Here is a 16,061-nt window from a genome sequence, read left to right as displayed (position 1 = left end):
TTCTAAGGTCAGAAATATTGTGCTGTGAATCAACACAATCCACACCACTATTTCTAGAGAGTGACGTGAATTGCATCTCATATATAAGTGACTGAAGAAACAGAGATTTCCTTCTTTGAACATATCATGGCTAGCTGATATGTAAACAAAGATAGTTCTATACGATTAGAAGTTTAGAACACAATTTAACCAGTCAGTCATAGGTTACCATAGCTAGAACAAGTTCATATTCACGTAATGAAGAAAGCAGAGAGAGACACACACACACAGAGCTCCCGAGTCTCGACACAATAGCAATATACATATTCTTACAACACAAACTTACGCAACGAAAACATGACCAAGGAGTTCGCACCCAAATATACAGACTATGCAGGTCGCTACAAATGGAAGTTCTTCTGAAAAACCAAACCTCATACTTAGGGGTAGTAGCAACAAAAGCACCACCTCTTCTTAAGTACTCCTCATTGCTCTTGCTTAACCAATGGCTCCTTTGGCTTCCTTAGGAAAGCATTGGTTAGAAGTGAGTCAGAAACAACAGAAGCCACCAAAAGACGCAAAGCCTGCAAAGTGGACAACAATCTATAATGAATTGATCAGCCTAGCTAATGGCTTGAATTAGAGTTTAAAGAAAATTTTATTCAACTCACCTCGTTCTTGCCAACATGCACAGTTCGATACTCAATATCAGTGAAATGTACCTTCAAATAATTAAGAACAGACAGTTGAAAGATTGGAGATACTGGCCTTACATCTAAATTGTCAGTTACTGTGAAAATTGCTGGTTCTTTTAAGAATCCCCTAGCATTTCTATCTTTATCACCATGGGATTTGGGATCCAAAAATTGAACTTTAGGTGCCTCCAAGGACGCAGAAGAGATAATGGATGTATCAGCGGTATACGTACGATTAGACAACTTATAGTACACGGCCTCCTCAATTCCTAAAAGATTGTTCTCATAGCTGAACCCAGGAACAAGTTTTGAATTGCATAGCAATTCCTTGTGGTAATTTGACTTAAAAAATTGCTCATCAAAATCGAGGACACCCTTGCACAACTGATCAATACATCCTTTCCAAGGGGAGTCCAGCATCTGCTTTAATATAAACCCAAGTGGAAGAGTCAAGAAACTGAAGATCAAATTAACGAAATCCTCTCGTACTTCTGCATAGCAAACCAAATTCTTTGATTTACTCACTATGAGCTTGACAGAGATTTTTTCAGTTTCCTCATCTATCGAGGCCCCAGCTGACATTTGAGATTCAATACATTTTCCTTGACTGAAATTCACACAACCTAATTTTGGTACAGGATTAGGCTTCAGCAGAGTTTCAGTTAAAGGCGTTTTTGATACAAATGAGCTCACAATCAAATTCAAAACCTGGAAAATACTTTAACATCAGAAACAATGTCACAGGTATAGTAGTAACAACGAATATGGCATACTAAAATTTACCTGCTCGACTCCAATACTGAAAGTTAGCTCCTCAGTGGTATTGCTATTCGTGGCTCCAAGCTTGGTAAACAAGGAAATGCTAGCTGCACTTAATGGGAATATCACTTGTAAATCATCAGTAATTATAACCCTGGCTCGCTCTTTTACAAAGACCCCTCCATCTTGAGAATCACCCTCTTTAAGATATACTTTATAATCCATAATAGATGAACAGGAAGGGCAAGGAACAGTTGAATAATAACTGAACCAGGGGGATGAGAATAAGTAGCAGAGCAGTCAAACCGTTGTGGCTCAGCATCATCAATAATTTTCAATTTGAGGTTCTTGCAATGACAGTTCGCTGCACTGTGCGGAAGTAACAACATGTCTCTACATGCATTGGACTTGAAAACCTGCACATCAAGCTTCTCAATACTCTGATACAATTTGTTCATGCAACCTATTTCCAGTGCTATTGAATGGTCGCGGGCAAGCCTGACAATTTTTCCCATCGGTAATGTCAAAAAACTGAAGAGAACATCAATGAAATCATTATCGGCCTCTACGAAGATAACTCTGTTTCTCCCCTTGTCCACTAATGCCTTCAAGCTGATATTCTTCGCATCTGATACTTCTTGAGCCATGGAAGATAAGATGTAAATTCAGCTTTGTTATTGTTTCCTGGTACAAATTAACTCCATGAGCACTTGGTACAAGAATATATGTTGTTTCCTGCTTAATTGAAGAGATGAAGATGATCGAGCTTGAGGTTAAGTTCTTACATCAAATAAAGACTAAAACACAATAAAGAAAAAAAAAAAAGGAAAACTAATGGTTTTTTAGGGTCCAAAATCCTAAACTAAAACTACTACACCTCCTAAAATCTTTGCCAAAGAAAAAAATAAACCTCCTAAAATGTCACATGCAAATACGAAACATTAGGACTCCTGAATGGAGTCTTTCTAAACAATTATAAGAAATAGAAAAATACCATACAGAAAACTTGTTCTGTTTTGGGAGCCTACCAATATTGAAAACTTTACTACTCTCTAGGCTGCAGCAGTACTTCGACTTCTGAAACCTAAAAGAGAAAGGCTTCAAGGTAGTAGTATTTTAGAGATGAGCAACTCCCAGCGATAGAACTTTGTTTGCTACAATATGCTCTGAATCACTCTCAAATCTCAATACAATTTAAAGAAGAAGACCTTGAGTCTGGAAAGGCCCATCATCCATGTCCTGGTACACCACTTTAAGCTTTTCAAAAGGAAAGAGCTTTTTCTATTTTGAGTGGAAAAAGGCAACTACTTAACGAAGAAGAAATTTGCGGCATCATTTCTGATTTCTCTTAAAATATAGGACTCTGGTTATTGTTTGGGTTTGGTGATCAAAGCACATTGCAATTTCTTTCTACAAGTAGAACAAATTGACGAAAATAAATGAAATCAGATAGTTAGTAGATAATCGAAGTACAGCTGAGCATTGAACTTCCAAGAATGCTATACGTACAATGGTACAGAAAACACAAGACTACTCCAAGAGAAGAGAGGCTCAGCTGAAAGTAATAAAAGTAAATCATGAAAGCAAGAGCCACTCGGGAGGCAGAATTGCATGTTATGGTCCACCATTTTAGCTTTTCTAAATGGATTCCTTAACTAGGATGATTTTATGGTCCTGCTGTGACCTGCAGATTTAAACTAAGAAATAAAATATAATGATGGCATCTCCATAAGGACATAGGAAAGGCAAGAAATATTCCTCTTTAATTTTCTCCATCTGTTGTGCATGATTGTATATATTTTGTCCTTGGTGGATTCCTCCTTGGCCGAATTCCATTTGTGTGGGGATTTAATGAGTACGTGGAAATGGAAGTCCTGGCTTTTAGAATTAAAAGGAAACCTCCTAATATGCTGGTCAATTCTATCATTTTCATAAAGTACAAATGATTGACCTGGATTTCTGATTAACTTGTTAGGCTCTTGAGTACATTTTCCTGCTCAGACTACTGCTTCCATTATAGCTACTGATGGTGAAGGTGCAATGGATTTCTGGTCACTTTGTTCTGTATTTAATTATTTCTAGGGTATATATAGGGCTAAAGAGAGCCTAAAATTTGAAAATCCAACATTATGCAACATCACAGGACATAGGCGACATCATCTAGAGGTAAATGTTCTATCAAAACCAAAACCAGCTAAACGCATGCTCAACCCGCCAACATATAGAAACGAAAAACGAAATCGATAAGCATGGGAACCGTGCACTGCACTAGAATGAACCACATATAATTCGTTTATGCGTCCTTCCCAATCCACATTTGAGGTTGATGTGCACTTCCACAGTTGTCTTGTACTGTACTTACTACTTAGTCACACAGTTGAACAACCAGCTCTGATACTTTTTATCAAATCTTGTAGGTTTCAGATCCAACTTAAGAATACATTGCACTTAGTAATCTCGCACAACATTTTAAATACTGCAGGACTTGCTTACATGTGTGTACAATGACAGAATCACAGTCATTGGTGTTGTGGAGCACAGGATTTCCAGTATATATAAATGGTGCTTTATGGAAATGATCATAATTGTTGAGTTCCAGTATCAAAAGCATCATCTGACTCTTACATTAGATAACTGAACTTCGGTCATTGTTGCCTCTTTGGCTGCCTAAGGAAGACACTGGTGAGAGGAGTCACAAAGAAAAGATGTTACCAAAAGGTGAAAAGCCTGCTTTGGTCATTGTTCGCTCTTTGGCTGCCTAAGGAAGACGCTGGTGAGAGAAGAGTCATAAAGAAATGAGGTTACAAGAAGGCAAAAAGCCTGCAGAAGTAACAGCACAACAGAAAACAACATTTACAGTATTAGATGCATGAAGTTTCAAAATAGAGATGCAGAAGGTTAAATGTAGTCATTTGATGTTGCAGTACCCAAAGGTGCAATGTGATGACTATGTTGAAATGACAAATAGAAAATATAAGCGATAACTGACCTCCTCCTCTCCAACCTGCACAATTTGCTCAATATCAGTGAATGTGTTGAATAATAAAAAAATAAAAATAAAAGAAGCACACAATGTACAAAGTGCGTAGCTGTCGCAACATTATTCAAAAGATGAGGATAATGGCAGCAATTAAACAGATGCTTTAGTTACAAATTATCTCTTTCTCAAATTCAAAACAAGTTGAATGTTGACCTAGTTTCAACGTGAAAAGCTGCAAAACAGAAACAAAAGGGCGGCATTCAAATTTTGAATCAAATATCTCAAAGAGAGATAAGGATAAAGTGGCAGAGGGCGTCCAAGTTCAGTCTCAAAGTCAAAGACGAAGTCTCCGATCAACAACTTATCTTCGTGAGCTTCGGGAGATTCAAATTTCAAGCAAATGTTTATCCAGCCCTCTAGAATCTTCACTGCCCCCTATATAAGGAACATAAGGCTGCATAAGAAAGAGGAGAGCAGAAGCAGAAAAGGTAGCAGAGAGGAGGCAAGCAGACGCAAAAGGCTGGAGAGAAGGAGCAAGAAATACATCAAGAGAGGCGAAGCCCTGCTGCAAAGGAAAGAAGAAGTGCTCAGCGACTTTGTTCGAGGGAGAAGCAGAAAAGGCTAGAGAGAAGACACAGGAAGTACATCAAGAGAGAGGCGAAGCGGCGAAGCCCAGCTGCATAACGAAGAGAAGTGTTCAGAGATTTTGATCGTGCTTCGAGGGGCCAACAAGCAGATACAAAGGTTGAGATCTCTCTGATCTACCAGTGCTACTTCCTTTGTTTTTCATGCAGGAATCTCTTTTATTCGTGTCACCATGGAGCCATGGAGCTGTGGAGGTCCCCGGAGCGGTCGCAATCTCGTGTACGGTACGCTTTATGTATCAATGAGAGTATGACCAATCCGGTGGAATACGTTGCAGCAGCGAATCCAATACACCTCCATCAAGGTTGTGTTCAGAACCTTGTGATGGCACTCCAAAGTGTCAGCAAACCTCCGAACCATGTGAAAACAAGGCTCCAATGTCTCTTTTCTTTCACAAAGACTCTCACTGGTTCCAAGTACCTCCTGCCTTCCCTTCCACCGCAACACAACAAATGGCCTTGCACCACTGCAAACAAGCCACACAAAGAATTGACTAAGCAAGACAAACCACAAATCATCAAAATTGGTGTCTGGAGAGGAAAGCTCACCCTCGATGGTCTCTCGGAATACTTCCAGCAACTTGCAGGCAAGGAGGAAAGAAACCAGAAATTCGAGACCAAGTTGTGAAGCGGAGGTTTCTTCACTTCTCTATGAGAAATTTGGACTCATCTTGTCCACCAAATCCCAGCGATGAAATGGGGCGTTTGTTGTCAAAGTTCGTGCCTGCATTATAGACATCACCAGAGTCATGAGGCAAGGTGGCCATTATTCTAGTTTGCAGTGGCCAAGAAAAAGTACAGGGAAGATGATCTAGTACCTACACAAGGTGGCTGCAGGGTTGCTTGAGTAGTGAAGACAACGAATGTTGAAGCTCACAACCCACCGTGAATGAAGAAGTCCAGTTGCCACAAAGGATGGAAGAAACCAGAGCAATCCCAGAAGATATGTTGAAGCTTCAAGCATGACCGCCTCTCATGGGGTGACGACTTGCAGGGTGTCTGGACTCTGGTGTTTAGAATCTGCAAGGCAACTTTGTGATCAAAGCAGAGAAGAAAAATATACAAAGCATTTGCAGGCCTACAATTAGTGTCATGTTTTGATTTTCCCCAAAATGGAAGCAAGCGACAAGAAGATCAACAATGAAGTTCTTTTGGCTCTTATGCTCTCTGTACAAACTACAAAGCATGAATGAAAAAAATGAACTCGGGCAAGTCAATATTACAATATACATGGCAGTAAATCACCTCCCAAGTAGCCACATTAAACTTGGAGGTGGAGGAACGTTCAAGACCTGCATCAAAAGACAAAGAGTTTTAAATTATATATTTGAACTATGAATGTCAAAGTTTGCGGCAAGCTTGCTTTGAAAAAGAGTCAGGCAACAAGGACCAAGAAACAATGCAAGTTTAATAATACAAGAGGCCATGCCAAAGTAATAAATTCATGAAGTGATTAATACGCATCAAGACAAAAATCTCATTATGCAATTAAGCATAATTGTCAGAGCATGGTGCTGTTGTTCTGAAATGGGGATTAAATAGCGAAATGACAAAGAGCTAATGTGCAGGTCTTTGAAAAAGAGACATAAGGTATGCAATTGAATCGGTGGCATAAATAAATAAAAAAACATAATTGAAGCGGTGCTGTACTCATGCAGTTTCAATTGGCGAGAACAGTTTCAAAAAGATGATTTCTTACCAATTCCGGGTTCCAAAGAGATGCAATCCCAACAAAGCTGAGGCTTCGAATCTTCGATAAGCAAGACTGACAAATGAAAGCATGCAGAGTAATTAAAATTACATCCCAAAACAAAGGGGTCCTGGAGGAAAGAGGCTTACCCAGAACGAGTTCAACAAGATCGGACTGAAATGGCTGGTTTCCATCCCCGATTCGATCTCTGTCCTAGATTGATAATCACGCTAGAGATATCTCCACGAGATAAGAGACAGAGCTTATCGAGTCTATCTGGTCTATTGCAGGGTCTTTCGAGTTTCTGTTTGTCGAAGATGAAAATTGGGCTCAAGTTGGGTGCGGATGTGAAATTAATGCGTGTCCATGTCAATCTATGCACTGTAAGCTTTGGGGTTGTCTCAGAGCACTATAGAGCCTATTTCAAATCAGTATCACTCTCAACAAGTTTCAGAACAGCCCAAGACCCGTTTCAAGTCTCAAGGCCTGCTCGAATCAAATCAGTGGACACTCCATTTAAATCGAGTGCTCACCAAAAAATGTGTTCTTTCGACGGGTTCGAAAATAATATAGCCGTCGAACAAAAAAGTAGGTACAAAACCGAAAACCCAAATATGATGAACTACAGTGGTTTGATCCTTTCATAGGGTATGTAGGCAGTCTAGCGACCCACTAGATGCAACCGCAACTCCAAACAGAATCCCTGACTCCACCAGCCAAATTCAACCAGTCCCATATGAATCACTGACTCTAGTCAAATTCTCCCAACACCACAAAAATCAAATCCATTCCAAATCACACCAATACAGTCCAAACCAAATTCAAGGGCTTTAAACCCTTCCCCAAACACAAAATTCAAAATAAATGGGTCATTTACCCATTTAAATCTAAAAAAGCCTGAACTACATGTGGTTTGATCCCGCAAAGGGTATGTAGGCAATCCAGAAACAAACTAATCTAGATACAACCGCGTCCTAAACATAAAATCGAATCCCTGGTCCACTTAAACCAAATTCGTCCCAAACACTACTCTCATTCCAAAATCAAAGCCCTCCAATGAGTCACTCACTCATTGAAACTCTTGAACTACGAGTGGCTTGATCTCTCTCCAAGGGTACGTAGGCAACCCATTCAAATATCCGGGTGCAGCTGCAAAAACAAACAAACACACATCCCATCAATTGGTTTCTTCATAAATGGAATCAAATGGTGTTTCCCTGTAACAAGGGATTGTAATTAAGAGACACATTCTGTCTTGAATGGGTCAAACCCAAAATAATAAAAACTCTATTCACTAAATGAATACGAGTGAAATTATGTTGGGTGACATTTACGCTCACTGTGTGCAATTTTCTCTCAACAGAATGGTACCTTCATTTCGTTTAAAACAGAAAGGCTAAATAGAGGAGATATCGGCCTTATGATCAGATTGTCAGTAACTGTAAACATCGTCAATCCATTCAAAGGTTCACGTACCGCGTCATATTGAGTCTCGCAATTCTTGAATTTAAGTGGGACAGCAGTCACGGATTGCATAGAAGAAGAACAGGAAGGAACAAAGGCTTTATCAGTAGTCACCACTTTACTAAAGGAATCACCTATCCAGTAGCGTGCATAATAATTCGAGGCCTGCAGGCCATACTCCATTGCTAAAAGGTGGTTCTCATGGCAAAAACCAGGGTAAAGCTTCGGATTGAGTAGAATTTCCTTCTGGTAATTTGATTTGAAAATTCATCATCAAGATCCTGGACACTCTTGTACAGCTGCTCAATGCTTACTTTCAAAGAGGACGAGCTATCCTGGATTTGTTTTATTATAAACCCGAGTAGAACGGTCAGGAAACTGAAAACTAAATTGACAAAATCCTCCCCTGCTTCTGCATAAGAAACAATCTTCTGAGATTTGCAAATAATAAGCTTCACAGAAATGTTGTCTTCGTCATTCACCTACCGTTTGAGGTTAAATATTTATTCCTTGATTTGGATATTCAATGCTCAAGCTTGGTTATGATTTAAGCTTCAGAAGAGTTTCTGACAAAGGCATCTTTGATACTAACAAGCATACAAACATTTCCAATACCTGGAAATAGGAGATAGGATGAGAAATCTTGTACCAACAAAAAAAAAAAATTAGCATAATGTTGGAGGTGAAAAATTCCGTAGAGGAGTTTGACCCAACAATTAATGCGGACTGGAGCGGGAGCTGACCGGGAACAATCGAGAAGCTTCTCTCGAGCGTTGACCTGGAGTTTGACCGTCAGCTCGAGGAGAAGGGGGGGTACCTGCAGAAAACTCTCTGATGCCTAAGTCAGTACGTTTCTTAATTGTGGAGTAGAGATAGTCGGAATGAGATGCCTTACCTTGATGTCGAGCAACCTATTTATAGGTGTACCTCGGCGTGGGCTGCAAGTAAACTTGCACAGCAAGTCGCAGTGACTTGAGCGGCACTCCGTCATCAAGGCCATATTTATTTCTGCAATAACCGTCACTTATTGGCGGCCATGATTGCCATACTGAATGCCGCATTTATCGTCATATTTACAGCAACATCAATTGTTGCATTTATTGCTGCCATTACTTCTCTTTAATTGCTTTGATTGCATGGTCAAATTAATTGACCACTCCCACAATGCCCCCAAATTTTCTCCTTGGGAATTCATCCCAAGAGAAAATTTCCAAAGCTTAAATTTCTCTATGGGCTCCACATCTTTATATTTCTCTTTGAGCACCCCTTTTTGAATTTCATCCAGGCCTTCCTCGTGTTGATCCATCCTCGTGCTGAAAATGTAGATGCCCGTATAAGAAGATCTTCGCTCCTTATTTAGAGTCGGCATCTCATCTCATCGATGACGCCGACGCCGACGTGCCCAAATCAGGACTCAAATCTGCCTTTGTCATGCAGCCATTCTAGTGTAGGGTCTTTGCGTCGCGGATTCGTCTACTTGTGGAGTCTCTGGTGCCTCGCCCATAGCGCCAAAGCCTAGTTTCTAGTCCCGCCTGCGCTCGGTGCCCCCTCTGAGCTACCTCGTTCCTAAGCCGTGCCCCAGCGCAGCTCAAACCAGACTCCGAGCCTGAGGTACCATACTATGAAACTCCCTCTTTTCCCTTCGTAGTCACCTAACATTCTGTGACGTCGGCCTTGACGTCATGACGTCTCCTTCACAATGACCACGATGTCGACGTCGACATAGGCGTTGATGACATCTTCTTTAATGTCTACTGTGTCAACCTCGACGGTGGTGACTTTTTCTCAATAACCTCGACACCAGCCTCGACGTCGGTGACATCCTTCTCAATTACTACGATGCCAGCCTCGACGTCGATGATGTCGCTCTCAATAACCTCGGCGCTAACCTCGATGTCGGTGTCAACCTCAACGTCGGCAACGTTTTTCTCAATAACCTCGGCGTCAACCATGACGTCGGCGACATCTTTCGCAATAACCTCAGTGTCGACTTCTACGTTGGTGTCTCGTCGTCGGCCCTTGGTGTCAACCTCGACGTCTTCGTCTTGTCGTCGGAGTAGGCATTTTTCTCAATAACCTCACCTCAGCCTCGATGTCGGTGTCGACCTCGACGTTCGCGTCTCAATCTCGATGTCGCTGACATCTTTCTCAATGCCTTTAGTGCCAATCTCTATAACGGTGTTCACTTCGACAAGGGAGCCTTGACGTTGAGGGCGTCAACCTCGGGTCGGCGTAGGCGTCCACTTTGATGAAGGCAAGGGCGTCTCGACGTCGGCATAGGTGTCCACTTTGATAAGGGTGCCTCGACGTCGGCGTGCATTTCGATAAGGGTGCCTTGATGTCGGGGTCCATTTCGACAAGGGTGCCTCGAAATCGAAGTCTATTTCGACGAGGGTGTCTCGAAATCAAAATCTATTTCGACGAGGGTGCCTCGAAATGTACTATATTTCGGCGAGGATGCCTCGAAATCAAAGTCTATTTCGACGAGGGTGTCTCGAAATCGACTCTCCTATGCACCCCGAAATCGAGTCTATTTCGGCGATGATGCCTCGAAATCGGCGTCTATTTCGACGAGGTGGCCTCGAAATCGGGGTCTATTTCGGCGAGGTCGCCTAGAAATTGGGGTCTATTTCGATGAGGTCGCCTCGAAATCGGGGTCTATTTCGACGAGGTCGCCTCGAAATCGGGGTCTATTTCGACGAGGTCGCTCGAAATCGGGGTCTATTTCGGCGAGGTCGCCTCGAAATCGGGGCCTATTTCGACGAGGTCGCCTCTAAATCGGGGCCTATTTCGGCGAGGTCGCCTCGAAATCGGGGTATACTTCGGCAAGGTGGCCTCGAAATCGGGGTCTATTTCGACGAGGTCGCCTCGAAATCGGGGTCTATTTCGGCCAGGTCGCCTATTTCGGTGAGGTCGCCTATTTCGAAATCGGGGTCTATTTCGGCGAGGCCGCCTCGAAATTGGAGTCTATGTCTACGAGGACGCCTCGTAATCTTCGAAATCATCAATCTTAACGTCAGACTACGTAATGACGTCGGCCCTCGCAACGACCGTCATGGCTTCGATACATACTCCGTAATCTTCGAAATCATCAATCTTAACATCAGACTACCTAACGACGTCTGCCCTCGCAACGACCGTCATGGCTTCGATACATACTCGTATTCCTTTCTCCTATTAGCCCCCTTGTTTTTCTTAGCTGTGCGCGCAGACGCTCAGAAAGAAAAACAAAACAAACGTAAAGTATTTGAGACAGGGAGCCGAGCAAAACAATAAAAGAATCGAAACCAAACCGGAATGGAGGATCTATCTGTCTTGCATTGCGTCTAAGCAACATCCGAGGATGACCCTCGCTCGCTATATATAGAACCGATTGCGTAACCGCCATATCCTGCATAGGCAAAATTCGTAACGCCATCCCACCCCCGCGTGTAGCGAGGGTGTGGTCCATCATCCCACCCCCCGCCCACGGCGAGGGGTGAGGCACGCCATCCCACCCCCGCCCACGGCGAGGGTGTGGTCCATCATCCCACCCCCGCCCGCGGCGAGGAGTGAGGCACGCCATCCCACCCCCGCCCACGGCGAGGGGTGTGGTCCATCATCCCACCCCCGCCCACGGCGAGGGTGTGGTCCATCATCCCACCCCCGCCCACAATTAATTGGCCATAATGGCACAGTGGAGAACATGCTGGGCCAATTAATGGAGGTGAAGAAGGTCGAAATCAGATGAGAATCCCCCTGAGGCCAGGGCCCGAGGAAAGATTCGGGGCAGCTAGGATGGCCAGGGCCCGAGGAAAGAATTGGGGCGGCCAGGGCCTGAGGAAAGAATCGGGGCTGCCAGGGCTCGAGGAAAGAATCGGGACGGCCAGGGCTCGAGGAAATATTCGAGGCAAGATTTGAAGCAGCTAGAGAATTGAAATTTCCTCTTAGGACCAGTGTCCAAAGAGAAAATTTGGGGGCATTGTGGGAGTGGTCAAATTCTGTTAGGCCTGCAATTAAGGCGATTAACTCTGCAGTTAGTATGGCGTTAAATTTCAGTCATGAATGCGGCGATTATTACGACAATAACTACGCACAATGATTATGATTATAAGTGCGCGATGAATGACTATCATAAATACGCAATGAATGATGGTTTATGATGGTCGTAAGTATGCAATGATTAACTGTTATTAGTGCGGCAATAATTGTCATTATAAGTGTGTAAATAAATGCAGCCATCAAAGCAGAAATAATGGCGGCTTGTTCCTGAAGTAAGTCATCGCCTATATAAAGGAGGCTCGACGTCCAGGTAATCCATCAAATTCCAATTCTCTACTCCACTGCTAAGAAACATACTGACTTAGGCATCGGAGAGTTTTCTGCAGGTACCCCCCCTTCTCCTCGAGCTGACGGTCAAACTCCAGGTCAACGTTCGAGGGAAGCTTCTCGATTGTTCCCGGTCAGCTCCCGCTCCAGTCCGCATTAATTGTTGGGTCAAACTCCTCTACGGAATTTTTCACCTCCAACAAGTATGGTATGGAATGCGGCTTGAGGTCTTGAAACCATGTTGACGCCGGCCCCGTGAGACTAGAAAGGAAGATCTTGCACATTAGTTTCTCGTCGATTGTCTCGATGGACATTTGTTGCTTGTACCCCTTGATATGGTCTACCGGATCGGTCGTTCTGTCGTATTTGTGGAATAACGGCGTGGTAAACCGGCGGGGTTTTGCCGCGTTTAAAATGTCGTCGATAAACGGCGATTTACCAACGTCTCTTGCGATTTCTGCCGCCAGCTCCCGAGGGCCGGCTCGTTTGCATGCATCAATCATTTTTTCCATCTTTTCGGGCCACGATTCATTACGCGCCCTTTTGGATTGGCCTACTCCAGCTCCGTTCTGCCTCCTATTTGCCATGCCTCCCACCCCCTCGACGAGGGGTCCACCAGAGATTCCTCCCATAACGCCGCTGGAGCCTGCATTTGCTACTCCGTTGTTAGTTAGATGGAGGTCGCCGACGGCGTCGTCGTCTGACGAATCACTGTTGAGTTGTAGGAACCTTTCAAGTTTTCGTCGTCGACGAGCCTCGCGGTCCTGCTTTTCCCTCCTCAATTGCTCGAGTTCCTGCCTGAGCCCTTGCATTTCGTCAGCCGGAGGCAAGTTCAGGTCGCCGATGGGACTTGGGATGGGCCCGTTCGGAAGTTGGAGGGGAGGAATTTCGTCACTACCAGTCCTCATTGACAGAAATGGAATCCCGTCAGGGGCAGCTCCCGCCATCACTTTTTAGGGAAAAGTGTTTCCCACAAACGGCGTCACTTGTTGGAGGTGAAAAATTCCGTAGAGGAGTTTGACCCAACAATTAATGCGGACTGGAGAGGGAGCTGACCGGGAACAATCGAGAAGCTTCTCTCGAGCGTTGACCTGGAGTTTGACCGTCAGCTCGAGGAGAAGGGGGGGTACCTGCAGAAAACTCTCCGATGCCTAAGTCAGTACGTTTCTTAATTGTGGAGTAGAGATAGTCGGAATGAGATGCCTTACCTTGATGTCGAGCAACCTATTTATAGGTGTACCTCGGCGTGGGCTGCAAGTAAACTTGCACAGCAAGTCGCAGCGACTTGAGCGGCACTCCGTCATCAAGGCCATATTTATTTCTGCAATAACCGTCATCAAGGCCATGATTGCCATACTGAATGCCGCATTTATCATCATATTTACAGCAACATCAATTGTTGCATTTATTGCTGCCATTACTTCTCTTTAATTGCTTTGATTGCATGGTCAAATTAATTGACCACTCCCACACATAACAAGCCAACAATTCCATTACCTCACCAACTCCTACATTGAAAGCCAGCTCCTCAGTAGTACAAGCATCCATGACTTTAAGCTTAGTAAATAAAGAACAGATCGCCGAACTTAATGGTGGCATCACTTCTACAAAAGACTGGTTAATCCTTCCTCAGTAATTATAAATCTGGTTAGTCCTTTACAAAAGACTCCACCATCTGCAGAAGAGGATTTCCACCATCTGCTTTTATGATGAGGTTGAGGAAGGAGACCTAATGAGAAATCTTTAAACTTCTTTTTCACCAATGAGAAAATAGATGAAGATCTGAGAAACAGAGAAAGATAATGACCCCTTTTACCAAACCCACCAACATTTTTCCTAAACAGAAACAAGAAGCGTTCAGCACTTGTCTAGCTGAACATAAAATGGCTTCATGAGTGGTATAGTCTACCATCTCTTCTCGAGTAATCTTGATCTTTGGTGCTTGGAAAATGTGGCGAAGCTCTGCAGCTTGGTGCGGGAAGCTGACACTTGGGTGCTTGTTCTCCAATTGCTTATAAAGATCAATGCAATCGACATGGCGCTTATTAGCCTTGTAGGCCATAGCAAGCCAAATTTGAATCTGTTAAAGCATAACACCATATTCCATTCGCACACTGATCAAACATGTTGCATTTGAACAATTAACAAAACGAGATCCTCAAAGTCATGGTGGGTTAACCTACCTCACCACCAAATAACGTTGGCCTCGGAATGATTGTCAGTGCTCGTTCTAGGAACTCAAAGGCACGACCGTACATCCGCTTCCCATAAGCCTTCTGTCCCAAGTCGAACATTAACTGTGCGGTGGCTCTCCGCTCTGCCTGCTCATTAGCCACAAGCTCTCATCACATAACAACACAACCAAACAAGTTTACAACTACCAGATTGAAAAACACTCTGCAAAACTAAAGCAATAAACTATTCAACAATCCTTCTTTCTTATACCCAATTCAGTTACGAAGAAGCTACACATCGAAACCATTGAATCACTTTTGGACCCAACTAAGCTACCTAGAAGCTACATATCTAAACAGTTGTACTTTTAAGAATCAAGCTTCACTTTCAAATTAAATACAAAAATCTCATTCTATTCAATTAAGCAATTCTCACTTAACAAATTAAACATTAGATCATATCTACAATTTATATCCATCCATTCTAAGCTCAAAGAGTGTTGTAGCTGACCTTTTCAAGCTCTTTCCTGACTCTCATCCGCTTCGCCTCCTTCGTCTCTTCAGCAATGACTCCCTCAGGCCTTCTCAGTTCCTCCACATCCAATCTCCTTGGTGAGGGTCCGAGTCACCATGTGCAAAACCGCAGCCAAGTCCAAAACTGTATCATCTGGCAACCCGTGGTACGGTGCAGACCGTGTCAAGTACTTGGGTCCATTCTCCGGTGAGGCTCCATCTTAACTCACCGGAGAGTTTCCCGGGGACTACGGTTGGGACACTGCTGGGCTATCAGCGGATCCCGAGACCGTGAGCTTGAGGTCATCCATTCCAGATGGGCAATGCTTGGGGCCTTGGGCTGTGTTTTCCACGAACTCCTAGCCCGCAACGGAGTCAAGTTTGGTTCAAGGTTGGAGCCCAGATATTCAGTGAGGGTGGGCTAGATTACTTGGGAAACCCAAGCTTAGTCGCATTTTGGCAATTTGGGCCACCCAGGTCATCTTGATGGGCACCGTTGAAGGCCATAGAATTGCCGGTGGGCCTCTCGGTGAGGTGGTAGACCCATTGAACTCTGGAGGGAGCTTTGACCCGTTAGGGACTTGGGGCTTGCGGAAGATCCAGAAGCTTTTGCTTTTGCTGAGCTAAAGGTACAGGAGCTCAAGAATGGAAGATTAGCTATGTTTTCCATGTTAGGGTTTTTCGTACAAGCCATTGTTACCGGAAAAGGACCAATTGAGAACCTGGCTGACCACTTAGCTGACCCTGTTAACAACAATGCTTGGTCATATGCCACCAACTTTGTTCCCAGAAAGTGAGGTTAGGACTTGAGATAGAGAAACATATTGTGTGCATATTTGTTTATTATACAATATA

At 43.6% G+C, this 16,061-nt stretch overlaps 2 protein-coding genes, 1 long non-coding RNA gene and 1 pseudogene across 11 annotated transcripts; 1 reads left to right on the top strand and 3 right to left on the bottom strand.

Moving 5' to 3' along the window:
• Positions 1–464: 464 nt before the first annotated feature.
• On the bottom strand, positions 465–2,080 carry LOC112165142. Its single transcript, XM_040505969.1, has 4 exons — positions 1,740–2,080; positions 1,458–1,698; positions 651–1,382; positions 465–563 (listed from the first exon to the last, which is right to left on the bottom strand). The coding sequence occupies exons 1-4, from the start codon at positions 2,078–2,080 to the stop codon at positions 465–467; spliced, it is 1,413 nt and encodes a 470-aa protein (XP_040361903.1).
• A 1,801-nt stretch (positions 2,081–3,881) lies between these two features.
• On the bottom strand, positions 3,882–7,069 carry LOC121049533. Of its 8 annotated transcripts, none has more exons than XR_005800657.1 (9): positions 6,897–7,068; positions 6,757–6,822; positions 6,303–6,349; positions 5,876–6,077; positions 5,607–5,781; positions 5,059–5,524; positions 4,958–4,978; positions 4,361–4,848; positions 3,882–4,253 (listed from the first exon to the last, which is right to left on the bottom strand). It is a non-coding gene; the product is annotated as an uncharacterized LOC121049533 (long non-coding RNA). The 8 variants fall into 8 exon arrangements; XR_005800658.1 differs by having other exon boundaries at positions 4,958–4,975; XR_005800653.1 differs by having other exon boundaries at positions 4,361–4,437; positions 4,627–5,524.
• A 3,225-nt stretch (positions 7,070–10,294) lies between these two features.
• On the top strand, positions 10,295–16,003 carry LOC112165150 (annotated as a pseudogene).
• On the bottom strand, positions 14,069–15,356 carry LOC112165149. Of its 2 annotated transcripts, XM_040507167.1 has the most exons (4): positions 15,205–15,356; positions 14,703–14,840; positions 14,345–14,599; positions 14,069–14,217 (listed from the first exon to the last, which is right to left on the bottom strand). In XM_040507167.1, the coding sequence occupies exons 1-4, from the start codon at positions 15,229–15,231 to the stop codon at positions 14,176–14,178; spliced, it is 462 nt and encodes a 153-aa protein (XP_040363101.1). In that variant the 5' UTR covers positions 15,232–15,356; the 3' UTR covers positions 14,069–14,175. The 2 variants fall into 2 exon arrangements, with proteins under 2 accessions (XP_040363101.1, XP_024157353.1); XM_024301585.2 differs by lacking the exon at positions 15,205–15,356 and adding an exon at positions 14,965–15,160 and having other exon boundaries at positions 14,117–14,599.
• Positions 16,004–16,061: the final 58 nt, after the last annotated feature.

This window comes from Rosa chinensis, chromosome 5 (assembly GCF_002994745.2).
Source record: "Rosa chinensis cultivar Old Blush chromosome 5, RchiOBHm-V2, whole genome shotgun sequence".
NCBI lineage: Eukaryota > Viridiplantae > Streptophyta > Magnoliopsida > Rosales > Rosaceae > Rosa > Rosa chinensis.
This window is presented reverse-complemented; position numbering and strand designations above follow the sequence as displayed.